Source organism: Aricia agestis, chromosome 1, assembly GCF_905147365.1.
Source record: "Aricia agestis chromosome 1, ilAriAges1.1, whole genome shotgun sequence".
NCBI lineage: Eukaryota > Metazoa > Arthropoda > Insecta > Lepidoptera > Lycaenidae > Aricia > Aricia agestis.
In genome coordinates, this window is record NC_056406.1 from 22,862,139 (window position 1) to 22,887,884 (window position 25,746).

Genomic DNA, 25,746 nt, shown 5'->3' on the forward strand with positions numbered 1-25,746 from the left:
TATTGACAATAAGAATGGCCAAGGAATGGCCGAACATAAAGAAATTGTGCGTCAAATTATTTCCAGCGTCGGCTCGCTGGACTCGGTTGACGTAGAGGCGCGCGCTAGGTTGATATAAAGGAGATCACCATATACGTACAATACATCGAGCTGTCGCCGCGACCGCATCGGAATGCCGCGCCGACCCGGCCGCGTTTATCTCGGCCGATTAATTCACATATTTAGCGCAATAAATACGGGGCGAGTGAGGGTGGAGAGCCGTCAGGTGACAGCGCATGCGAGCAATTGCATCACTGTCGGCACGTCGACGCGGGGCCATTGTGGCCCCCGCCGATATACGGCCGGCGCGGCCGTGCCTGATTTATCGGGGCCCCGCCGGCCCCGCCGCGCCGGCGTCGCCCGGCCGGGCGCATTCTCACGCTACCGAACGCACGCGAACGCTCCCGTCTCCCGCCCGTATTTAAATCGAGCGATCGTTTCTCATTCCTTTCCCCCAGATATTTTACGTCGGGTAATACGATACGACACTGTCCGGCTCTTTCTGCGAGTTTTCGTGGTCCTTTTTCCCTCGGCTCGCTATTGTTCACTTGTCAATTTCTTTAGCTAATGCGAGTAAACGTCTCATTATGCGGCGCGGTGCGTCCGCGACGCGCACTCGTGTTGTGACAGCAGCCACCCACCGGAAGGGGCCGAGCGTCATTCAGCCGCGTACAAAACGCGAATACTTTATTCACGATATCCGATGGTTAATTTGAATGGATTGTGCTGTTTAATAGGAATAATAATTAGCTGCGCTAGTGCGGATCTCGGTCTCTGTCGCTGATGCTACGTGGGACATTCGTTTTAGCGTTTACCGGTCGTCATTTTAATGTGCTCCCGTAATGCGCGTTTTTGTCGCCGAGGGCACGTTTAATTGTAACGATAAACGATTATTTCCGGGCGATCGTCGCTTTAATTCGACGCTCGCAATCGCTAATTTGACGGACGAAATCTCGATGACGCGATAAAAACTAGCGCACCTGCCTCCTCTTAATGACTTCCTTTATTAAGCGTAGTCGCGACAAAAAGGTTCAAGATAATCCAATATGGAATTGTAATTCCTCGGGAGCCGGGAAAAAAAGTGCGCCTGCTCGGCACCTATTTTAGCATACCACAGTGGGGTCGAATTCGGCGCTGCCGTCGGGTGCGGCGTCCGGCGCGCGGTGGTGACAGGCTGTCGAGTGTCGGCCGTCAGGACAGCGCACGTCACTCACCAGTCACCGCCGACGGACGGACGGCCGCTCGTCTTCGGGAGAAAAAATAAAGCGGAATAATTTACCACTCGATCGCAAGCGAGACGAGTTTATTCAGGTGACGGGGGGAGGAGCGGGATAGATGGATGGATTATACGAGGACGAGCGATCTTAGGTCTCGGACACGATGGTCGCGAGATATCGCCTGCACCAACAATCTCGTGCTTGAGACGTCGATTACTCCGCGGTGTTTTACTTTCAAATAACTCAGTGCTGCTATTGTTTATCCGGACAGGAGCCAGCGCCGACACGCCTATATCGAGTGCCTATAAATATTTATGAAGACTTTAGTTTCAAGTTCACGAATTATTTTGGCCGTTCCATATTCCCTAAAAATACTGGCAGTTTAAAACCTTCTACAACTCAGATCGAGTATATCTGACATAAAACAGAAAGACTATAAATACTAAAGATACACAATTAGGTTATAAGGTGGTTCGTGGACCTTTCTTCTTGAGGTACTTACCTCCATTATTATAAAAAGTGTAGGAACAACTAATACACTACAATAAAAACATCTAAATGACCAGCATTATTCTTGAATAGTCTTCAATTCTGATTAGTGATTACCGATATCGGAATTATAATCCGGGGCCGGCGACCATGCGATAAGGCGGGAAATTATCCCAAATTAAGGACGTTTACGTGTCGGGGGCGCCAAATTCATCGGCGAGTTTTTGTAGACAGCCACGAGGAGCGCGGCGGCTGCGGGAGGTCCGACCGCGGTAGTTATCGGGTGGTAATCTTTATGGGCCCCCGACCTCCTCCGCTCGTCCACGCTTAATGGGCCGATACCCCAATATTTTGGAAGGCCGTGTTGCGGGCTCGTTTATAGCTTAATTAGGCCGCTTTGTTTAATACCACCGTCGGACCTAGGCGATAAGGTGTCGAGGTATTTACGACGCCGTGCTGACTTCGGTCGCGGGCTCGGAGTCGTTTTGTTTCGATCCACCTTTACGACGGGCCATAAACCGGGCCCTGTCAAAACTTAGCATCATATTCGACGGAATATCTTTATTATATTGATAAGTTCGGATACTTTATGACTCGTTTTATTGCGCTCGATTTAAATAGTCGTCTAATTGTGGTTCGACGCGGTCGGCCGTCGGGGCCGTGCGAGGTTCGAGGAGTCGACGTCTAAAAGGCTCTCTCATTAACCGCGGAGCCGGACGCGCAGTACGTGTATGATAAGGTAATTTAAATAAAAATGAAATCCTTTTTCATTGATAAAGATTTGACACCGAAAAAACGACAAGTCGGAGAATGCACGGGTCTTACTAATGAAAGGGACCAATTAACGATGATTATTTTTTTCTCATGAGTAATGTGGTACAGGAGGTTGGAGATTTAATCTCGGGCATTAGGTATTAAGTAAATTTGTTTAATAAAATGGCCCATCAGTTGTGCCCCGTGAGAAAGATTAAAATAAACTCGCGATAAAGTCGCATACCGTTCTTCAATTTGTAACGATTACTTCTCAATTCAAAAAAATAATGTCATTGCAAAACAAATTATTCAATTACGGAAGTATAATCTATAATATAATTCGCTATATTATTTTTAACGATGGTAGTAAAAAGATCCATATTTTTTTAGATAAGTAACGATAAGTCGGAAGACTACGCTTAAACGTTATACAAGATCACCCTATATACAGATGTCGTCACGAGCTGATAACCGGAGGCGAATCCCGCCACCCAGCCGCTAGCCTTATTTATTGGCTTTTAGCCTAATTTGTAGCTCGCAGCCTCCGGCCCACCGGCGATTAGTCCCTCAAATTAATTAATAGCTGCTTCGCCATTTCTCTGCGAGGAACTGAAATCTATGACCGTGCAAAGAGCGTTACTTCCTTGCACAGATTTTATTAACATTTTATCTACTCATACATTGAAGGCCTCCTAGCTAAATCTCTACTTAATTTATTTGTATTTTATAGACGTGAAGCTGATAATAATGATGAAGATGATGATGAAAATGAGGTTGTCGTTGATGATGATGATGCTGTCGATAATGCTAATGAAATAAAGATATAATCTATGTAAATACGATGAAACGAGCGTGTCAGGACATTAGGTCAGTAGCGCCTACCCCTATAGGCTATATTATGTAAATACGTTCACATAAGCAAAGTTTTAAGTTTATCAAATACCCATGAATGGTACAGTCAGAAGTAATGTCTGTCACGTACAGGCTATTACAAGCTGACACGTCCGCTCGGCCCGTCAGTTTACACCAGTTTCACTCGGGAGATATTCGACAGATACATACAAATACGTGGCCGCGACGCCTAAGATTTAGCGGATTACCTACGTACTTAGAAACATTTAGGGCAGCGAATAAACAAAATTACGAACTTCTGACATTAATATTTGAAATTTTGAACAGTATAGATATAATATTATAGGATTATTATAAAGGTGCTACCTCACCTGGAGCAATCACGTGTAATGTAACAGTATAGATTCGTCTTTGAACAAGACGAATTACAATAATTCCTCCCTGACTGACGAGCATTCGCGTGTAATGTAATATATAGATTCGACTTTGAACATTCCATATCAAATTGATTCCACTGTCACGTAGCATTGATGTTACAAGTTGTATCAAGATAATATTACACATTGTATCATTACAAGGTGCGCATTGTAATGCTCGGTTCTTTTCCCTCACTAATGTAATGCTCGACTCTGTAACGTTATATTACAAGTGAATGCTAGATAATAATAATATAATATATAGAATAATATAGAAGATATATAGATAGATAGATAGATAGATAGATAGATAGATAGATAGAATATAGAAGAATAATATAGAATAAAGATAATAATAATAAGTGCATAACTAATGTAAGTTATTAAAAATCTAATTATGAGAATTGCTCCTGATATAACAAAAAGGTAGCTGACATTTAAAATTAATGTTTTGTTCACATTCGGGTCGAAATAATTTGTTGCCGTTTTTACCGTCGATATGAAAACCTCCAAAGTTTATAAATATTTTGTATGCACACACGAATTTTTGACAAATACCACTTAATTTATACTAATGAATCCGAAGTTGATGCAGGACCAGACCTAATGGTCAGCCTGAGGTGTTTAGTGTTGTGTTTTATTTTATTTTTATCGATGCTGCTCTTAAAACTTACCATTTGTCCCAAATGTGTCCTCATAATTAATGATGTTTGGCATTAATTAATTGTGATCAAAATGTTTAATTTAAATTCAATGTTTACAATTCTTATTAGGGAAGATCGTACCTCGCCTTCGTTCACATTCTTCGGCAAGGCTTTGGATTTCGTGCAGTTTTTAATGCCGTATTAATATTTAAAAATAATAAATTTAAATCACGAATCAAGATGATGTACTATTTCGGATTAAGAATGAATCGAATCATATCAAATATCAATCGGATTACAAATCTGCTTAAACATTACATACTTATGCATTTTAAATGTCCACTTATTTATTTTTATCGATACTTTTAAGAATTTAATCCAACCCTCGAGAAGCGTTTAGATAAAGGAGAGGACGCATAAAATCAACTCCTGGCCTAATCGAATTAGGTGCTGATACCTATCAGTGAGGTTTAACACATTTCGCATTCTTTTGTCCATCGACTAATAAACCCGCAGGTAGCCGTCCCTACCCACGTCGGTGTTTAGGCTACCACACTAGATGGACCTCGGACGGACCAAAGAAAAGACAACCGTCTGACCAAATATTGAAGTTCATTTTGAAGTGCGTTCGCATTCAGTCATTTCACCTCTCACTGAATCCATGCCCGTTTCAATTTAAGCTTTATTTTTGGTGCATATAGTTTATTTTTCAAAGACATAATTTTTGGGATGTCGGCCTAATGTGATCAAGCCATAAATGTTGATGAACTCATCGCAGCCATTACAATAAATATATTGATTGTTCGGATCTGTTGTGAAATAGATTTATCAATTTTATTACACTTTTGGTAAGTTTTTTATCGTTTACAAAACGATCGCAATTTTTTTCAACCCATTAACTTATTATCGAATGAACTTGGCGTTATTTACGAGTTTCTACTTTGGAACTTGATTAAAACGAAACCTACACGCGTCACACGTGCTCATTAAACAAATTGGTTGTTTTTGTACAAATCAGTAAGAGATTTTATTACGTTTGCCTAGTTTTAATCTAATTTTAAATTATGTAATTTTGGATTCATTTGCCTCTTTGTGGCGTAAATCTTCTGGATTGTGGACACGTTCCACACTAGTGACACTGCATTCACATATTGTCATGTGAGATTGACTATTGTCGGAACTGCTATTATTGCTACTAGAGACTACTAAATTCCGTCTTTGTGGTGTCAAACCTGAACTCTCATGAGTATCTTCCTCATGGTGCGCCTTTGAGTGATGCAGCTTAACGTCTATATCGAAACTACTATTATTATGGTTAGTATAGTTAATTAGGATGTTTATGACCTTTTTTTAATGAAATAAGGGGGCAAACGAGCATACGGGTCACTTGATGGAAAGCAACTTCCGTCGCCTATGGACACTCGCAGCATCAGAAGAGCTGCAGGTACGTTGCCGGCCTTTTAAGAGGGAATAGGTTAATAGGGGAGGGTAGGGATGGGAAGGGAATAGGGGAGGGTAGGGAAGGGAATAGGCTAGGGGATCGGGCCTCCGGTAAACTCACTCACTCGGTGAAACACAGCGCAAGCGCTGTTTCACGCCGGTTTTCTGTGAGAACGTGGTATTTCTCCGGTCTAGTCGGCATGAATCGGCAGAAGCATGGCTCTCCCACGTTTAGCATGGCTCTCCCACGTTTACCCTACCTCTCATGAGTATCTTCCTCATGCTGCGCCTCTGCGTGGTGCAGTTCCAGCGCCTGTGGCGGAACTGGTGGGCGCACTCGGTGGCGCCGAGGGTGACGCCGCGGCTGATCTCGCGCAGCAGGCCGGTCTCGTTGCGGCAGATCTGCGCGAGGCGGCCGCGCGGGCGACGGTTCTTCTTACACACCATGCGAGGGTCGAGGATCACTGCGCTGCCGGACGCCCTGAGAACGAACAGGACTTTTTCTAGTTTGCTCTGGCAAGTAAATCAACACAACATTTTAAGTAAAAAACAGAAACATGGCATTGTCAGAAGTTGCGTTGCTGGCGTTAAGAAGAAAAATATTTTAAACCAATAGTTATTTATTATGTTGCTGTACCTGTTGATTAAGTATGTGACTGGAAATTATTCCCGTCACATACATAAGAAGTACATATTATCCATATCAAAACAAATTATTGTTTTGTTACTCTACTTTTGTTATTTTGTTACAATCGCTAGTGTGTTTTATTGAACTATCTATTTGGCTGAAGATGCCTTATGTTTAGCCAAACAATTAAACACAATCATACCAAATTGTATACATTTTGTCTAAAAATAGAGTTGCCTAAACATTTTAATCGGATGTCGATATAATTAATATAAGTATTAAGATCAATGTCGATTTTAATCATAACATTAATTAAATAGTTATTATGTTATTGAGGAATGGTTGAGTATAAAAAAGTATATTTCCATTTCGCCCACGCGTGGGCAAAGGTGGGCAGTGATATATGAACGAGGCTTGTCTTATCACTTGTTAAACATCGATTTCGTAATTAACATTAATATGTTAATTGTTAAGGTTATAAAACAACGAATAGTCGCACTAGTCAGGTACTAGTGGTCCAAGCCACGGTCTTCATAATATTTAATGTCAAAAGTTGTATGATAATACTTAATTAAATTTTTCAACTTGTTGTGTTGTTGAGATATACGTATTGTTAGTATAATAAATGATAGTAACAAACAGCTTTATAATATGTATGTAATATTAGCCTCTTTTTCTTCCTTTAATGTAAAATAAAGATGAACAGCACTTACGAGATCGACAAATTGTCAAACAGTAATTACAACTTTCGTCTTTCTGTTACTTAAAATATTAATGAAATAGTAAAGGTTAAATTTAGTTTTTTCCAATTAGAGACGAATATGAAAAATTGCTCTCGATTTATTTAGTTACTTTTTCTATGAATTGTTCTGATAGTGCCGTAGCATCCGCCGTAGTTCTAGATAGCATGAATAAGATGTATTTCTGTTGTTTGTTTGTTCTGTCAGCTGTGGGCGAGATTTTCCCGGCACTCCGAGTACGTCTAGTGAACATAATAGAAAACAAACGCATTTACATCGCAACGAAGATTCAAGTTCACCAGAAAAATATAATAATGCCAGTAAAAACAACAATTATGCTTTACAATTATGATTTATAAAGTTTAAGTCATACAAAGATTTGAAATGAAAATAATTCTCAGGTCGAAATAAGCTTAGACCCATTATGCTAGTTTTATTAACCAGAAATTGAAATAAGATGATATAATTATCGTAGAACAGAGACCATGGAGGACAATACAATATTTTTTGATGTTCATCAGCTCAAGTCTAACATACTGTGCAAACATGACGTCATTAATATAACGTGCACCTATTGAATACACGTGCTGATCAAGAAAAAGCTACGTAACTCCATAAATCATCATTATCAAACTATAAAAAGCCAACAGAGACGCTCGTAAAAGTGTTACAGTAGTGTTGTGCCGTAAACGATCGAGCCGAGCGAGAGACGAGCGCCAGTGCGCGATGACGGAGCCAATGTTTACTCAGAGTTCATTGTCAGTGGGTGCGAAGCGAAGAACAAATTTAGACTCTACCGGGAAAAGACGATATCTAAAAGTTGATAAGAAACTCTGTCTCGATCATAAAGTTAATATACCTAGCGGAATAGAGCAACAATCTCGAGCTGTCAAACGAAACCGAAATTGATTTACGTCTGTGTGTAAACATTTGTTTACATATACACTTACACAAGCATCTTTCTAAGAGATTAAATTGTCAACGTGCCATTAAGTGCCGATTGGACGTCAAACAGATGAAAAAATTGGTTCTGCTGTCATGCATCACACGTCTCTTTTCACCACGCAGTGTTACTGATAGTGACAGCTCACTTGCTCAGGCCTTTGTTTCTCCATTCCGCTAGGCATATTAACTTTATAGTTTCGATCGAGAAAGAGTATCTACGAAATCTAAAATCATATTTGTAGTGGAAGAGTTTTTTTCGGAAAGTAAAGGCTGCTGAAGAAAAAGAAAACTAAATATAAAGTATTACAGTGGATAGAGAAAAAGAGAGAGTTTCATAAACAGAAGTTATTTGTGCCTCTTATCGTAAGAAACAGTCATGAGAACAGTGTAAAAATTAATACAAAAATGCGGTAATTCAGTCCAATTATAGATTATGTAAGAACAAGTTATAAAAAGCGCTAAAGGTGGGTATTTAAAGAAAATTGTGAAAGCTCTACCCACAGCAAGTAGAAAAATTTGAGATATGCACAGATGATCTTGATGATCATTAAAGTTCGTTTTGGACCTTTACTTACTAAATTTCAAAATTATCATGCTTTCTCTAAGTACAGTTACAGGGCGTGGTGAGTAATTACTTTATTTCAATCAATATTAATCAGTACAGTAATAAAACTTACCGGTTTTAATGTTTCAACGCCGGTTTTGATCTACATTGCTCGACAATATAAATGACAGGCATTAATTACGTTTGGTAAGAGTTTGAGCAGGATGGCCGGCCAATTTGAGAAGATTTAAGACATTTCTCTGATAAAGGTTACGAGGCTGTTATCTCCGATTGAAATACACTCGTATTAACGCCGGTAATTAATAAAATGTCTTCGATCCCGATCACTTGCGTCTCGATTTTGTTTATCGTCGAATAGTTTTAAGTGAGAGGTATTGACCTACTCGTGTAGATGGTGGACCTACGTCATTTGGACGACTTGTGTCAATTCGATGTTAATCGTGATCTGTCTGCTGAGTTTGAAATAACGCGACCAAATTAGGTAGGTCTGCCGGTAGGTCAGAATCAGCTTCTCTGATAGTACATCAATATTAAACGTTCAATCACGTCATTTAACTCTGAAACTAACGCTTTTAATGAAGAAAAACTTAAAGAAAAAGTTTGTTAAAGTACACGTGTTTTCAATTCAGGTGCGTTCATACTTCCCACATTAGTCACCCGTCGATTTTATATCAAGACTTCAACATAAACACCTAGTGTTCGGCCTTGTAGTTTTACTACAGAGTATACAACAGTAAAAGTCGCGCGGGCGTGAGTTATGCGAACGGGAATGATTTTATTATCACTACATAGACTGTTTACGTTCATTAACCGACATGTTTCGGGGCTGGAATTCGAAAAGGTGTACGTAAGTTAGAGGTAAACTTTGGAAACTTTATAATTGCGTAAAACATTAGCAAATCTGCAATTTGTATTGTTCCCTATGTTTCAATAGTTAGAGATCTCTAATTTGATAGTGATAGGTTAGCTTCTTGCGAATGGTGAGCAAATTTGACAAATCCATACTTTTACTTACTAATATTATAATTTATGCGAAAGTGTGTCTGTCTGTTACCTCTTTACGCCCAAACCGCTGAACCGATTTTGCTGAAATTTGGCACGGAGATACTTTAAGTCCCGGGAAAGGACGTAGGATACTTTTTGTCCCGGAAAAATGTACGATTCTCGCGTGATAAACGAGTTTTGGCGCAACGGAGTTGCGGGCGTCATCTAGTTTTAACTAAGTCACAATATAAGTTTTTTATCCCCATTTGAAGTAATCGACAATAATTTTCCTTGTCCACATCGTTCTAGAGCAGCTATCCCCAACCCGCGGCCCGGCGGGACTTATATGTGGCCCGCGTCATCACACCATTTTGAAATTCACGCCCACCTGCAAAATATTATGTAAACTCGTCGTGAAAGTTATGATTTTTTTCCGCTTTTAAATCGTTAATTTTCATTCTTATATCAATGTTAATTTGAAGAACGTTATTATTTAACTCTAAAAATTTTTGTTGCGGCCCGCGACACAAGATCAAAACATGTTTGTGGCCCGTATGGAAAGAAGATTGACGACCACTGTTCTAGAGTATGTTAATTAAACCGCGACTATAACATTCTCTTCCAACGAAAACGACACATCATTACCTAGTTAGATACGTAAAAGGAGTTGACGATCCGCGATCGTAAAGTATGCGATAAATCCAGCATCGAACAGGATCTTTTCGTGAAATCGTTAACAAACGCGTGGAGTCATTACCATCGTCGGTAGCATCAGCTGAATCAATCCCCCGGAGTGACACGAGAATGGCCCGCCTGTGACACTCGAGACGTGCGTCTAAAAGATACTACATATACTGATCTCGACCGAGATTTTTGTGGTTAAATAGGTCCTTTTATTCGGTGTGACATTGTGTTTTCGGATTTAATGGTAATTATGCGGTTTGAGTTGGATCGTTTCTTGGTTTAGCGCGTTTAATTCGGGAGTTTAAATCACGTCCGAATCCGGAGGGCGACGAAGGAAGTGATCGGTGTCGAGGACTGATTTGTTGACGATTAAAGATGAAAAGGGGAAGTAAATCTCTTTTACGTCGACGCTCCTATTGTGCCGGCCCGTTACAATTTAACGCCGATCACGTCAATCCGTTACGTTTATTTGCGATAGTCATTATTGTCAGCGCGTCTCCGTTACGAAATCCGTCAATGAGCTTCGGTTTATTTTGGCGGCAATTTAAGCGTATCTTAGTGACAGGAGCGCTTCAACGAAGTAAGAATATTGTATCGCGACCGCGTCGACACAATATCGACTTTATCCCGTTAAATTAGAGTAAAAATTCGAATGGAGGCCGCGCTAATGGAATATTGCCAAACCCGCGACATCCCTCTGTCTATCCAGACGAATAAATTAGCTGTGATAAGTTGTATGTCAATTAATTATTCTTCAAAGCACCATCTGGTGCGAGAGGCGGCTGACCGCGGAGAGGAAGCGGCCGTAATGACGGACAGACGGATTTTATGATATACGCCGCGCTGGAGTGATTAGTAGAGCTTACCTCCAAAGTAGAGAAAAAGAGCATTGGGACTGCAAGCTCTAATTTAAGTAGTACGTAAGTTGTTAGAATTATATCTAAGTGAAGCATGTTAAAGCTTTCACATGGTAACATAATGCCAATTTTAGTTTTGGCTTGGCGCTTGCTTTGAAATATCATTTCTACAGTTTACAGTCATCAAACATTTTGTGGATGAACATTATTCTAAGGCATAGGTTACTACTGATCGTTATTGGACCACTTACCCTGATTTCAGTAACGAATGTGTCAATAGATCAATAGTCTGAGATGACGGTGACGAAGCGGCGGGCGGCGGCAGTTGGCAGCGCGCGCGGCTTTATTAGACCATATCGTGATATTTACGTACTAATTAACGTGCGATTTATTTACTCAGCAACAGAATAACGTGCGGTTTTACTCAGGATTAATGTCGAAATCCCAGTTAATCTTAGTTAATTGTAGATGCATCGGTGTAGGTGTTAGTCCATTTGTAATGTTTTCAGGAGTTTCAGCTATCGTATAGCTTAATTGACTTCTCATTAAACGTAAAGCTAGATAGTTACTGCAATTCCAGGTCATCCCAGCTTAATCTTTACTCCTAAGTTTCCTTACCTTTTACATTTTTCTGATTTTTTGGACCCATGAGTCCATGACAGCTTATGTGGGGTCAGTTTCATAAAATTTGGATTCAAAACTCCATTCTCTCGATATGATTGTGTCATAATTAAGGCTGTAAAGTGGAGCGATGAGAAGTAGTTCGTTTAGCACCGATGTCGCCCGCCGCCCGCGCGTGTTTGCGCGCCCGTTAGCGCAGCGCCGCTAAACATTGTCGTACCACGGCACAGACTAGATACTACGTAGAAGGATTTTTCGATGAATGGACTGTGAAAGTGCCTATCTATCACGCTTCTAGAATTTAACATCTACCTGTAGATGCTAGAAGGTTGAGCGGCAATCAAGCAAGCTCGACAAGCTCTACAGTCACGTAGTCCATAGATACTAGCAGCTTGTCGAGTGAGTGAGTCGTGCTGACGACTGACTTATTGGCACGATTTAAAAAGAAGAGTTATTCAGAATTTTGTGTTGTAAAATAATCATCCCGACCGACCACAGTCCACAAGAAATACAAATAATATCATTAAACAGCGTTATGCCTTTCCTGACATTTGAAAATGATGAAGGAAGGATCAACCTATGAGCCTATGGTCCTAAAAATAAAAACAAAAACCTATCTATCTGCTATTCAGTCTTTGGTGATGTGACGTTCACACAGCGAGCGTTATTGTGCGTAGAGCCCAATTATCACGACGCACACCCATTACGGTCGCATGCGGACTGCGGTGCTAAAATATTTATTTTCTTCAGAATATTGTAAAAGTTGCGATGCAATTGCGAGAAAAAAAGACATCGAAGTGTGAATTCTGACTTCTGAGTAACAAACACAAAAGTTGAGAAAATATTGAAATTTTGTTTTAGTTATTGCCATATATTAAATTATCTCTTGGTCTCAAAAAACCAACATTTTTCACGTCCAATTAGATCAATTTATTAGTCAGCTTCCGTTGTAACATGGTTTTACCGGCCAGTGTCCCTCGGCCCGAATATCTGAACGTGTAAAATGGCCGACAATGCCCAGGAACGTCCCGATTCGAAGCGACTCAGCAAACAGTGGACATGAATGATGCGGCCACTAAAACCTTGCGACAACATTGCTCATCGCCACATAAACTTTTAAAAGTGTTTGCTCTACGACAGAGCTATCTAGTCTGACGAATGCAGGCTGTTGACAGATGACACTCGCAAGACTACCTGTGCAGCTGATTTACCTCTATTTCTAAGGTGGTAAGGGCTACTTTGCGAGGAAGGGACGGTAGCGTCATGGTGGAATGCTAATGGTAATGATGTTTACAGTTAAGTCGTCATGTGGTCGCTAATCGGGCCGAAGTCGCGAGTTAGCGCCTCGCCCGGTGTCCGCAAACACCGTCATTCATTGTCACCCGACTCAATGGGGAGCAATTTATCCCGATAAGTGTAGGAAGTGTGGGCTCACGAGCGCGACTAGTCGAGGGTGGCCGATGTACGACTTCATGAACTGCTTGTTATTGTTCAAAATAAAAATAATTAAACACGCAGGCAAAAGTAGATTTTCTATGTCAAAGGTCTAAAAACAGTCTGGGCTTAGGATTTAGTACTTTTAAGGTTCCGTTCCCCTTGGGTAAAAACGGGACCCTATTACTTAGACTTCTATGTCTGTCTGTCTGTCTGCCTTCAGGCTGTATCTCAAAAACTGCTATAGCTAGAATTCAGTCACAGATTGTGTATTTTAAATACTAAAAATAAAATAAATATTAAATGGGGTGCTTCCATACAAAAACACGTTTTTTACGGACGAAACCCTCATGCGCGAGTCCGACTCGCCGATTTTTTTTTCGCCTAAATCCCTTTGATCTATTTAGAAATTACAACTTATCACTTTGATTTATTTTAGACAAAAAGGGAAAGTAACGTTTCAAAATTGCGTTATTTGGTTATTTTATCCAAAAATCAACACCTTATTTCAACAATAATATTTAAAACATGCTAGTGTCGTAATTTATGTGCTATTGCGACCATTATAAAATGTAGAAAACATCTAAATCAACGTCAACTTTAATGGCGTTTGATTGATCAATTAAAAAGAATCGGAATAGTGACCGATAAAGCATGGTCCAGTAGATTATGTACGGACACAGTGGGTATAATTACATACACTCGCTTCTCATGAGAAATCATAATATACAACTTGTGTAGACTATAACATAGCATGTTTCATTGATTTTTGTAAAAATAAAAGACAACTTTTTATCTTATTTTGAAAATATTAGAGGTATTTTAGATTTTTTATTTGAAACGTGTTTCACAATAACTGATAGTTAAGTCTATCGTTTTTAATTTGTGCAAGAAATTGCTGAAAATTTTTCTGTTATATTTCACCGTTTCTAAATCTTACGTCGAAACACTTGCAGTAGGTATTTAAGGTGCGGTCAATTCACCATCTTTGCGGCCGCAGCGAGTCCTACATACCCGGAGGAGTTGTCCTCAAACCCTCAGGCATGCGCAACAGCATTCCCCGTCTCAAAAAAAAAAAAGGTATTTAAGGTACCTAGAGAGAGAGAGCCCTGTTGCGCAAGGTGTTCCTGCGCATCGCGGCTCCCCGTGTAGCGGGGTGGTGTTGGCTCTGTAGATGATCGCTGGCAAAGTTGCGGTATGTTCTATCGTACCCGCAACTCTGCCTTAAGCGATAAGTAGAGCACCATGGGGTTTTAGTGGGCAGACTACGCAGGAGTCCCACATACCCCGGCCGATATCCCCAATTTGCTGGGGATGCGTAAAGCATTTCCCCATGTTAAGAAAAAATGGTATTTAAGGTACAAACTTTTATAACAGTGGAAATTTCGTATTACTTAACAGTCAACAACTTTACAAGCGTCACGTATGTAATCACGTAAGGTCCCGGAGACCGTCAAAAATTCAGAGTCGGATCCTTATCGTCCGAGCCGCGGTATCGCGATGGTATCGACGCAAATTGCGAATTACCACGAGATTACATGTAAAGGTCTGTTCATAACGTAATTGAATGTAAAGTTGTGTCCACATGACCGGTATATTTGACCTCACTTCATATTTTTACGCCTGAACGTAAAGTTTTTTTCTTTATTTATACTTTCGTTAATTATATCCCTTTTCATTGTAATTTAATTCAACTTAGTATCTTCAAAATTTAAAAAAATTGTCTTATAACAACACGGAAAAAATCTTAAAAAAAGCTTACAAAATACACTAAGCTCCAGTGTGAACAATTCCTTACGCAGCATCAATTTTTATTGATCGAGCTTTAAGCTCCTAATTTAAGCTCAGTTGATTAATTGCAAATTAAACTCTCCTCCGAGGTGGTTCCTTCGGTATGACTTTATTGAATTTCGAGCTTTTGATTTATGCCTCGAATTAAGGATTTATTATTATTATCGATGAAAAAGTTATCGTGATGAAAGTTCAAGCTGGAACGCGGACGGTGTAATGCAATATGTGAACAGCTTTTACTTTACACTTCAGATATTTTCAGCATACTTACAACCTTTATTGCGTCAAAATAGTAAATCCATACTAATATTATAAATGCGAAAGTGTGTCTGTCTGTCCGTCTGTTACCTCTTCACGCCTAAACCGCTGAACCGATTTTGCTGAAATTTGGCATTGAGATACTTTGACTCCCGGGAAAGGACATAGGATACTTTTTATCCCGGAAAAAATGTACGGTTCCCGCACGATAACCGGGTTTTGGCGCAACGGAGTTGCGGACGTCATCTAGTACCTAGTATTACTAAAAATAGTATTAGTTACAGTATTAGGAGTACTAATAATGTACGGTCAACATTTTGGCGACAGTACATCACGTTTGGCACTGTCAGCGTAATAATTTTACGAAAATCAAAAAATATCAGGCGACCAATTGAAAAATAGCTTTTTACATTTTAGACCAAATTCTTTGCGATTACATTGCATTTTAAGTTGTAAATAAATATAATCCTTCGATCGCGGATTCTTGGAAATCTATTGTTATTCTATTATTGTCGCGGTCACCGACAATAATATGGGGCTTGATGGTTGATATACCACTATGTCGAAAGTAGATTATAAAACATTTCACTGCAAGTAAATAAAGCCCAATAGCCATACACAAAAATGTTTTAAGCGAGAATGTATCTTAACAATTCAAGTTAGGATTCAAATTTGATCGTCAGGCGAAGAAACGTGACGTATAAATCAAAATGGTGGGATAATTTATCTGAAACAACCAATAACATGTCTAGGATAAGCTTTAAATCAAATGTATTACAGAAGAAAGACAGAAGACAATACATTTGGCACGGCCAGGACGAGATTCGTAATGGCTCTTCCTTGTTATAAATCTCACCAAATTGCCAACCCGACCAAATTAGATAGTCTTAAAATGCCTACGTAGGTAGAGTGCAATTAAGGTGTTGTTAACAGAGAAAGTATTGGTGCCAATAGGTAATTTTTCAGACATACATAAATTGAGTCACAATTAGAGTTCTGCGATCTAACTACCATTGATAAAATAAAATCCTCAAATTAAGGTTCCCTGAAAGTTCAAAAATTTTATGCAGTGCATAACATTAGCTGATAGTATTTTATTTTATTTTATTGACTTTATTGAACTTTAGTGTTATTCTTGTTATTCTTTGGCACATAGTACATAAGTTTATGATTTAAAATATCTTTAAATACTGTTTATTTACACTAATTATTACTCACCTTTGTTTTTATTCTCATATTTTTAATGATTACTTTATTAATTTAGTATGCTTTTTGTTTGTATTTGTATATCGTAACTTTATCATTGTGATGTCACATCTTGGTCCCAGCAGAATATCAGTGCAGCAGTCTTGCTGCTAATGCTGAGCTGGGTCCATCTTTGGCATCACACAATATAATGTTAATTTAATTATACTTTGTCCTTGTTCTTGCGTCTGTTTGTAAATATTGTGTTGTGTGATGTGCAAAATAAATCTTTCTTATTATTATTATTCTAACTTTACTAAAGCTTATTATGAGTTTACCGTAATAAGATAATAATATTACCACCTAAGCTTTTTAAAGCAAGAGGCGATGATATTATTCTACTTTTAAATGTCCGTATGGTTGCGCAAACGCATACGGCATGCTTGCAACATAGTCGGGCTAGTCCAGAGGAAAGAACAAGTCAATACGTCTGGGACCAACTATGTGCGGGTTTCCTCACGATGTTTTCCTTCACCGTATGAGTGTCCGTATTATGTACTTGAGATCAGAAAATGTCTCATTGGTACACGCCTCCACCTGCACATCTAACCTGCACCCTCTAAGAGTGCGAACCAAAGGTCTACTATCCATTAGGCCACGAACGCTCATAAATTATATAAACTTCCTTAGAAGCCATACCATCGAAGTTCAATAAGTATATCTGAATGAAAAATTCAAATCAGTTCAGCTGTTTAACATAAAGAAATAACAATCAGACAGACATAATTTAGCTTTTATAATATTATATGAAAGATTTAGTTCGTTAGCAATTATTTTGTAAATAATGTGGTATATAAACAAGACATATTAACACCTCTCGCTTCTGCCCCATTTCTCCCCGCCATTACTCAGCTAAATGTCGCGATGCCTCATATGAATGGTGCAAATTATTTCATGAAATATAAATAACTATAGATTTGTAATCCAATGGGCTGAGCAAATATGTATTTACAGTCTTATTAATTAACCTGTGCTATGAGTGTACTCGACAGAATTTCACATTGACTTGGAAAACTTATCTTCCTAAGTAGAAAAGTTGCTTGCGCTGTCCACGTGTATTAACTCTTTGCCAAGGAAACACTTTACCTGTTCAGGATAAAATGTAGCCTATTTATTAAATAAAACCTCTTCAGTCAAGTCAAGTCAAATTTCTATAAAATTAGATAACAGATTAGTCCTTATAATATCTGATAATTTATAATATCACATTAAAACTTACTTTTAACAAGATTTACAAAAGTTTGTTGTATTTAAATAAAATGCATTTTCAATATTACTTTATTATAATGCATTATTACAAATTTTATATATGCTACCGTAACAATGCAGAATACGTTAACGTGTACATTACCTAGGTAATCTGCAGATTCCCTGATACCAACCGTTAAAGTATGAGATTTTTTAATAAAAAAGCTTATATTTGCACTTTACCTAGTTAGTTTGCATTCCCTTCCTTCGTAAAAGTCCTAAAACTTTGACTGAAGTTTGTGAACCTAAGACTAACCTAAGAAGTTAAGATAACCTATCATAGGCATATTGGATCTGATTTAATTTATAGGCGAGCATATTTTGAATAAGACCCATACATATAAATTAATATCCAGTAATAATTTATTGTTTTTGATTTTGATTTTTGGATGACGTCAACTAGACCTTTTAGTCGAGTAGAATATTCTAGTAATTTCAGCCAAATGGCACCAACGAATTATTACGAAATTATACAACACTAAATACATTTCCATAAAAGGATACAAATGTATCCATCTATATTTAATGATTTTATTATTTGTATTTAAATGATCAATAAAATTCATATTACTGTTGATTGCCATCTATAAATATGTTTTGCTATAATATTTAAGTCTAGAAATGCCTTATTGATTTTGCAAATCGATTTGTTATTATCATTATCACTAATATAATATATAAACCTTTTTTTAAAGACGGGAAATGCGCTTATCCCCGGCGGCACCGGAGAAAGGACCACTGTGGTATGTGGGACTCGCTGCGGCCGAGGAGATGGTAAGTTGGCAGCTCTACCCACTAAAACCCGTCCGTGCCTTCTCCGCTTTGTGCTGGGCCGCTGGACCCGTCTGAGATGAAAACTGCAGCGGCCCAGTAACTAAGAAAATAGTATATTGTGGTTAATAAGAGAATTCAACTAGTTTGTGTCCTTGAATTAACGTGACTCCTTAGCTTCTAGGTTCATAAATCAATAATGTACATATAAAAGCAAGGGCAAACTAAAAAAGAATACCTTACAAAAGTATTTTACTTCTCAAATAAAAATAGGTTGTTAGGGTTCCGTAGTCAACAAGGAACCCTTACAGTTTCGGCCTGTCCGTCCGTCTGCCCGTCTGTCTGTTTATCTATCTGTCTGCGGCGGTTTTGCTCAGAGACTATTTGACCTACAAAGCTTTAATTTGGCATGAATGCACAAAGTACCTTCCCTACACATCAATCGGGGATGAATTATTTTTTTCGCGTCCACCCCATCGTGTGAGGTGTCGTTGAATAGGTTTTTTAAAAATATTATGAGTATTCATAGATCATTTTCCGATTTAGGGATCCGTTTGTGAAATATTAAGTTTTAAAGTGGAAAAAATCGTTAGAGTCCAGTGTCCCCCTTCTACCACCTAAACGGTTGCTTCTAGAAATGTGAAAAAATTGACGGGAGTAGGAAATATGCTGAATTTACAAGAAAAACTATCACGGCTAAGAAGACATCATAAGTTATTTAGTAATAGTCAATCAACTAAAAAAAATGTATTCGGCGAAGTATAAATGAACTATTCGGCCAAATTCCTTTGAAAGTAACTGAGATGATGTTGTTTAGTAGTGTGAAATACGTTATAAATGTGTACATTCATTAAACATACAAAAATTTTAAAAATTAGCGGTACTACGGAACCCTATATTGCGCGTGGCCCGACACGCACTTGGCCGGTTTTATTTTTTTATTAGTTTTAATCACAACATTTATAATAATTATGCATATTTTGTTAGGAATTAAGATAAAAGTGCTTATTCTTCATTCTTTGGAAATGCTGAAGTGTTAAATCAATAATTATAAATACTTATTTATCGTTTTGATAAGTAAAAAAAACTCGACCAAGTGCGAGTTCACTCGCCCATGAAGTGTTCCGTAGCAGCAATAATTTTATGTTTAATTTTATGAAATTAAAAGGTTTTTGATTTATTTTTATATTTCAGGTGATTTAATGAAATTCAGGTTTAGCATTTATGACGTATAAAAAAAACTAAGTTTGCTAGATCTCGTTCAAACCAATTTTCGTTGGTAGTTTTTATAGTAATGTACATCATATATTTTTTTAGACTTATCGTACCACTTTAGAAGTTAGAGGAGGGGGGGATACACATTTTACCACTTTGGAAGAGTTTCTCTCGCAAACTTTTCGTTATCTATCCATAAATACCCCACACGCATAGGTAAGATGAAAAAATTACATCTATTTACAAAGTTTCTATAGAATAGCTATAGTTTCGGAGAAAAGTGGCTGTGACATACGGATGGACAGAGAGACAGACAGACAGACATGACGAATCGATAAGGTACGGAACCCTAAAACATAACACAAATAAATTAAATAATGAAACAACTCGAAATAATTTAAAATATATTTTGTTATGATTAGTTTTATACTTAGTCCGTTAAGGAAATATTTTCCTCTTGTTTATTTAAGTTTATAAGAGCTGTCTATAAAATTATTATACGATGGTATCATAATATAGAAGCATTCACATTTTTAGGGTTCCGCACTGCTACTATGGACTTCGGTCTCTACAGTGTCAATTACCGACCTGAAAGATCTCTGTTGGTTCCATAATGATAAAATAAATTAATTCTTGGAATTATAAGCTAGGAAGTACACGTCTTAATGTAGGTAATAGAATAACATGAATTTTTAGTCTCCAAATCTATGCGGTACCATATTATATTTTTAATCACTTTAACTGATTTAAAATTCTGATTTAAACTGATTTAAACTTCATTAATTTCTAAGAAAACACTGTAAATATTTTGCTTCTCATATTAATTTATTAAACTGATATTTTAAGTTCTATTTGTTCAAACACTGTATAATGTTTTTATTATGCGACGAGTATTCTTAATTTCCATGATCTTTTCCAAAAAATATTATAATATTATGCATGCATATTTCACTTTAATGCAGAGAAACTATTTTTTTTTTAAATTAAATGAGGGGGCAAACGAGCAAACGGGTCACCTGATGGTAAGCAACTGCCGTCGCCCATGGACACTCGCAACATCAGAAGAGCTGCAGGTGCGTTGCCGGCCTTTATTTATTACATTTTAATAATAAAATAGTGTAAATAATTTCTTTAATAATTTACGGTGTTTTCTGTGCATACCGGAATTAAACGCTGTACCGACAGGTTGGCTCAGTCACTGAGCCTCGGTGGTAATTAGCAAATCGTTTCAGAAAAATAAAACTGCCTGCTTCCATGCCCATGAGTTGTTGTTTATATTTTTACTAGATGACGGCAGCAAAAGTTCGTTTATCGCGTAGGGAACCGTACATTATTCCAGGATGAAAAGTATCCTATGTCCTTTTCCGGGACTCAAAGTATCTCCATACCAAATTTAGTAAAATCGGTTAAGCGGTTTGAGCGTGAAGAGGTAACAAACAGACAGACACACTTTCGCATTTATAATATTAGGTATCGAATATGGATACTCCTTTATAAGTTATTAATACAAGTTGGTCAATCGCACCTATAGGTTATTAATAAAGTTCCACAATTTGCAAAAAATTTCACCCCTTAAACCTTTCCTAAAGTAATATTATTATTTTATAATCAAAATTATTCGTATCAGTCCAGCCCTTTTTAGAGTATTATTTCCATTTCAATTGAAATTCAGTTTTAGATATTATCATCATAATATCATACAGATTACAGATATTAGTACGGAAAATAATGTCAAACGTACCTTAGACAATAATAATTATTTATTATTACTAACTATACCTTACTACGTGTGCTCTACCAATGCTCTAGGTACATACAATATTATCCTTTTGTTAATTCTTAGTTTAACAAAAAGAAAATAACGCTATACTCATATACTATTCACATTTAAATATTCTGAAGTAACGCAAAATCAAGAGAAATAAAAATGCTTCTTAACAAATAGAATAAATATTATCAGAATAAAATTTAGAAACTTAAAAACATATTCGGAGTTCGCTACAAAAGCAAAATTACATCTTCTGACTGTTAGAACTCATGTAAAAACATAAAATAAGGAATCCGTTAATTTAATTTTTATGTTTCCTTTACTCAAGAAATAATGAAGTCATAAAATTATTTTATTACTATATTAGAATTATTTAGTACAAGTTTTATTGAGTATGAGTTAAAAAGATTTATTGATGTAAATGATGTGTCGATTTGAATTAGATTTATACTGAGTTTTTATCATATTTTACATTACATAACCTTACTTTTTAAGAATGGAGACATTACTTAATTACCAAAATTTACTAGATACGAATAGACTACGTATAAAAACATTTAAAAACAACAATTTAACGCATAATGCACGTAGCATTATTTGGAAAAATTGATCGTTTCAGTAACCTACAGTAACTTAGTTCATTTTAAAACTTTTACCCCCTTATTAATAAACATTGTATAAGCTTAGAATAGTTATGCAGTGTTTTGTTCCTGTCACACAAGTGACATTTTTAATTGGATTGTAGAAGACAAAACATCGTGTAACTATTCAAAGCTTATACAACGTTTATTAATAAGGGGGTATATGTAGAGTTTAAGAGAAATTTTCAAATATTTTGTAGTATATGTACTTAAATTTTTGGCAGCTGACGCTTAAAGCTGTGGCAAAATAAGGATACTGGCATTTAACAACTTGCTCACATTAATTAACACAAACTCCGTAGCCATACTTGACGTACAGCTTAGAAAACCTACTGAGCTGACCCAGCTTAGCTGTGCAGTGAAAATGGTAAGTGGCTTACCACCAGGAGTCGGTGATGGGCGCGAGCAGCAGCAGGCAGGCCGCGATGATGACGGGCCTCATGACAGGACATCACTGCGAGTACATTTCCGGTTTTCGCGCGAGGCTTAATCCTAGTTTTTCGGATTTCTAGGGGGCCCCGGTCCTAGTTTTCTGATTTCGCGAGCGTTTCCGTCGGTTTTCGTGCTCGGATCCGAAAATTCGCGTGCGATGCCTGCCGGCGGGAGTCGCGGCCCGACTGACGCGCACCTGTGTTCCCACCCCGCGAGCGCGCACATTTTCGCGCTATTTCGGAAATTCAGGAATTAGGCCCCGTTATTAGAATCGGGATTAACCTCATTGTTGATTGATTTTCGCGTATGTATTGCTATTAAAAAGGAACATGTGAAATAAAATTATCTTCGTTGTAGGCAAAGCAGCTAAGTAGTTTGATGGTAAAAGGAAGATTAGTAAAAGTCCATAAAATAAATTATGCGTATTTGCATTATGTAGCTCGCGATCGCTCGTTCTCTTTCAATCATTACTAATAGTAAAGACCATGCTAAATATTACAAACGTGAAAAAAAAATTAACGTTCATACCTAATGTAATCACAATTAGAAACTGGATTTCTTGTAAAAAATGTTGAGAATTGGCGGATAAATTCGGAAACAGGCGGTAATCGGAGGAAATAGATATTATCTAATCTCTAATCACGATTATCAGTATCGGTGTTCGCGTGAGATGTCAGGAATTCGCGTATAAATTATTATAATGTTTGGTGCATTAGCATAAAGCACACTTAAGTTACAATATTTTTTCTTGAGTCTAGTAGCTTTTATCTTACCAAAAACATAAATGTTTAAAAAGGAGAGCCAAGTTCAATACAAACATTATGCTTGTCTAAGGACTTCGCCGTAAAAAGAATGGAAATCTAAATGAGTGCCAAGTTCTATGGAAAATCGAAATATGTATCATAGGAACGAAATAACATCATGAACAAAAAATTAAGTCTATTTCTTTGCTTTATTGAATATCTATAACAATTGCTGTTATTTAAATAAGGCGAGATCCTAAAGTAGATTAGATTTAACTTGACCAATTTTGTAACTGTAAATGAAAAGTAATTGAACATTTTAATTCTGATAAAAACTAGCCAGACGGACACGGACTGGACAAACGGACAGACGGACAGACAGACAGACAGTATTGTAATTTATATATGAGCCAAATTTTACACGATTAAGTTCAATAGTTTTTGAATTACGAGGGGGTCAAAAGTGGCTGCAAATGGTTCGTATAAAATTATAAATGGTGCTGCTAGCCAGTTCTGTTCTACTTACTTGAACTTGGCTTGACATGCTACCGCGTGTCTAGATAAGCTTTCCGAATTTGCATACAAAAGGTTACAACATAATGGAATATTAATTGTCCCTGCTTGTAAAATGCTAAAATATTAAATAATCCATAAAATGTAATTCTTAATATAACAGGGTTCCCTATTAAATTATTTATTTTAGACAATGAAATATTAACAACAGAAAATTAAATGATTTTCCTTTCTTAACACACAATTATGGACTATCGGAAAGAAATATTATTAGTAAAGTCAAACAGTTTGCACGGTTAGTTGTCATATATATTATATTATAATAAACATAATATTATTATAATATCTAAGTTCTATATTATATTCTCTGCGTAGATTCGAGAACCTCTTCCGAATTATTTATCGGCAAAGAACTGTGGCAGATCACACTTTTGAATTCTTGAAATTCATACTAGAATATAATAATTACTTATTATAAAAATGCTATAGTCTGTCTGTCTGTCTTTTCCAGGGTTAGGCCGCCGTCCGAAGTGCGAACCAATTTCGACCTAGTCTAGGTACTGTTAGCCGATGAAAAGTACGTAAGTTGTTTTTTTCCGGAAATATACCTTTTTCCGTGTGATAAACGAATGTCGATACTAACGCGGCAGTTGCGACTTCTAGTCGATAATAATTTATTTGGCTTTAGACGTATAAGTCTGTTAATGTATAAATAATCGTGCGTAATATATTAATATTACGCACGATTATATAAACAGCTACGAATAATAAATTTATTATTCGTAGATAAACAGTATAGGACGTTATTTTCTGGCGGACAAAAAACAGACGGAATTAATCAAATTAAGTGATAGCTCATAAATTAGGCCTTTAGCATATGAGAACTTTAAAAAGCTTTATGGACCAGTCGAAAAGCACGCTAGACTGTGTTATCGCATCAGAAGAACATAGTCTTAAATTTAATTTGGCTATCGGTAACAAAATCTAAATTACAGTCGATCGCAGTGAGTATGCACTATAATATCGCAGGCTTAACCTTCAGGAAAAGAGCGTATTCCCTCTTAAAAGGCCGGCAACGCACCTGCAGCTCTTCTGATGTTGCGAGTGTCCATGGGCGACGGTAGTTGCTTTCCATCAGGCGACCCGTTTGCTCGTTTGCCCCCTTATTTCATAAAAAAAGTCAGAACTACAAAAATTTAAAAGACTGAAAAAAATACTGTATCCATATCTTAGCCTCTTATTGTATTGATTCAATAAGGGCCAACGTGGAGGGGCTGCATTTAACAGGACAATTATATAAATTAACAATTGACGATGTAAAACCATACTTTAATATTATGTTACCGTTAGAATGCAGAATATGTTAAAGTGCACATTACCTAGGTAATCTGCATATTCCCTGATACCAGCGGGTAAAGTGTGTAATTTAAATAAAAAAGCTTATATTTGCACTTTACCTAGTTAGTTTGCATTCTCTTCCTTCGTAAAAGTCTTAAAAAATTGACTTAAGCTTGTCAACCTAAGACTGTGTTTGTTTTGATTGGCTTTTTCTAGTTGATACGATCTGTTAAATTTCATTAGTGGAGAACATTTTACTTGAAATTTAATATTTGTTCCTTTGTTTTTGTACTTACATCAAATTATACTGTATAATTATCTACTAATAAATAACATGCTTTATTCAAACAAGAACCTGTTTATTGTGATTTAAATAGAATATTTTTTTGCACCTTAACAGCTGACTCATCCAGATAATCTGCAGAATATCTTGTTAATCTGCACTCTAACTGCTTTACGCACATTAACGGTAACA

The 25,746-nt window shown here is 37.3% G+C and overlaps 1 protein-coding gene across 1 annotated transcript in view; it reads right to left on the reverse strand.

The window, feature by feature from the left end:
* Window positions 1-22,850, reverse strand: part of LOC121730364 (protein Wnt-6) — a 36,032-nt gene extending 13,182 nt beyond the window's left edge. The window contains exons 1-2 of the mRNA XM_042119379.1: window positions 22,626-22,850; window positions 6,111-6,331 (exon numbers count right to left, since the gene is read on the reverse strand). Coding sequence (XP_041975313.1) covers window positions 6,111-6,331; window positions 22,626-22,687 — 283 coding nt within the window. The 5' untranslated portion in view covers window positions 22,688-22,850. The remainder of the gene's footprint in view (window positions 1-6,110; window positions 6,332-22,625) is intronic.
* Between the last annotated feature and the right edge of the window lie 2,896 nt (window positions 22,851-25,746).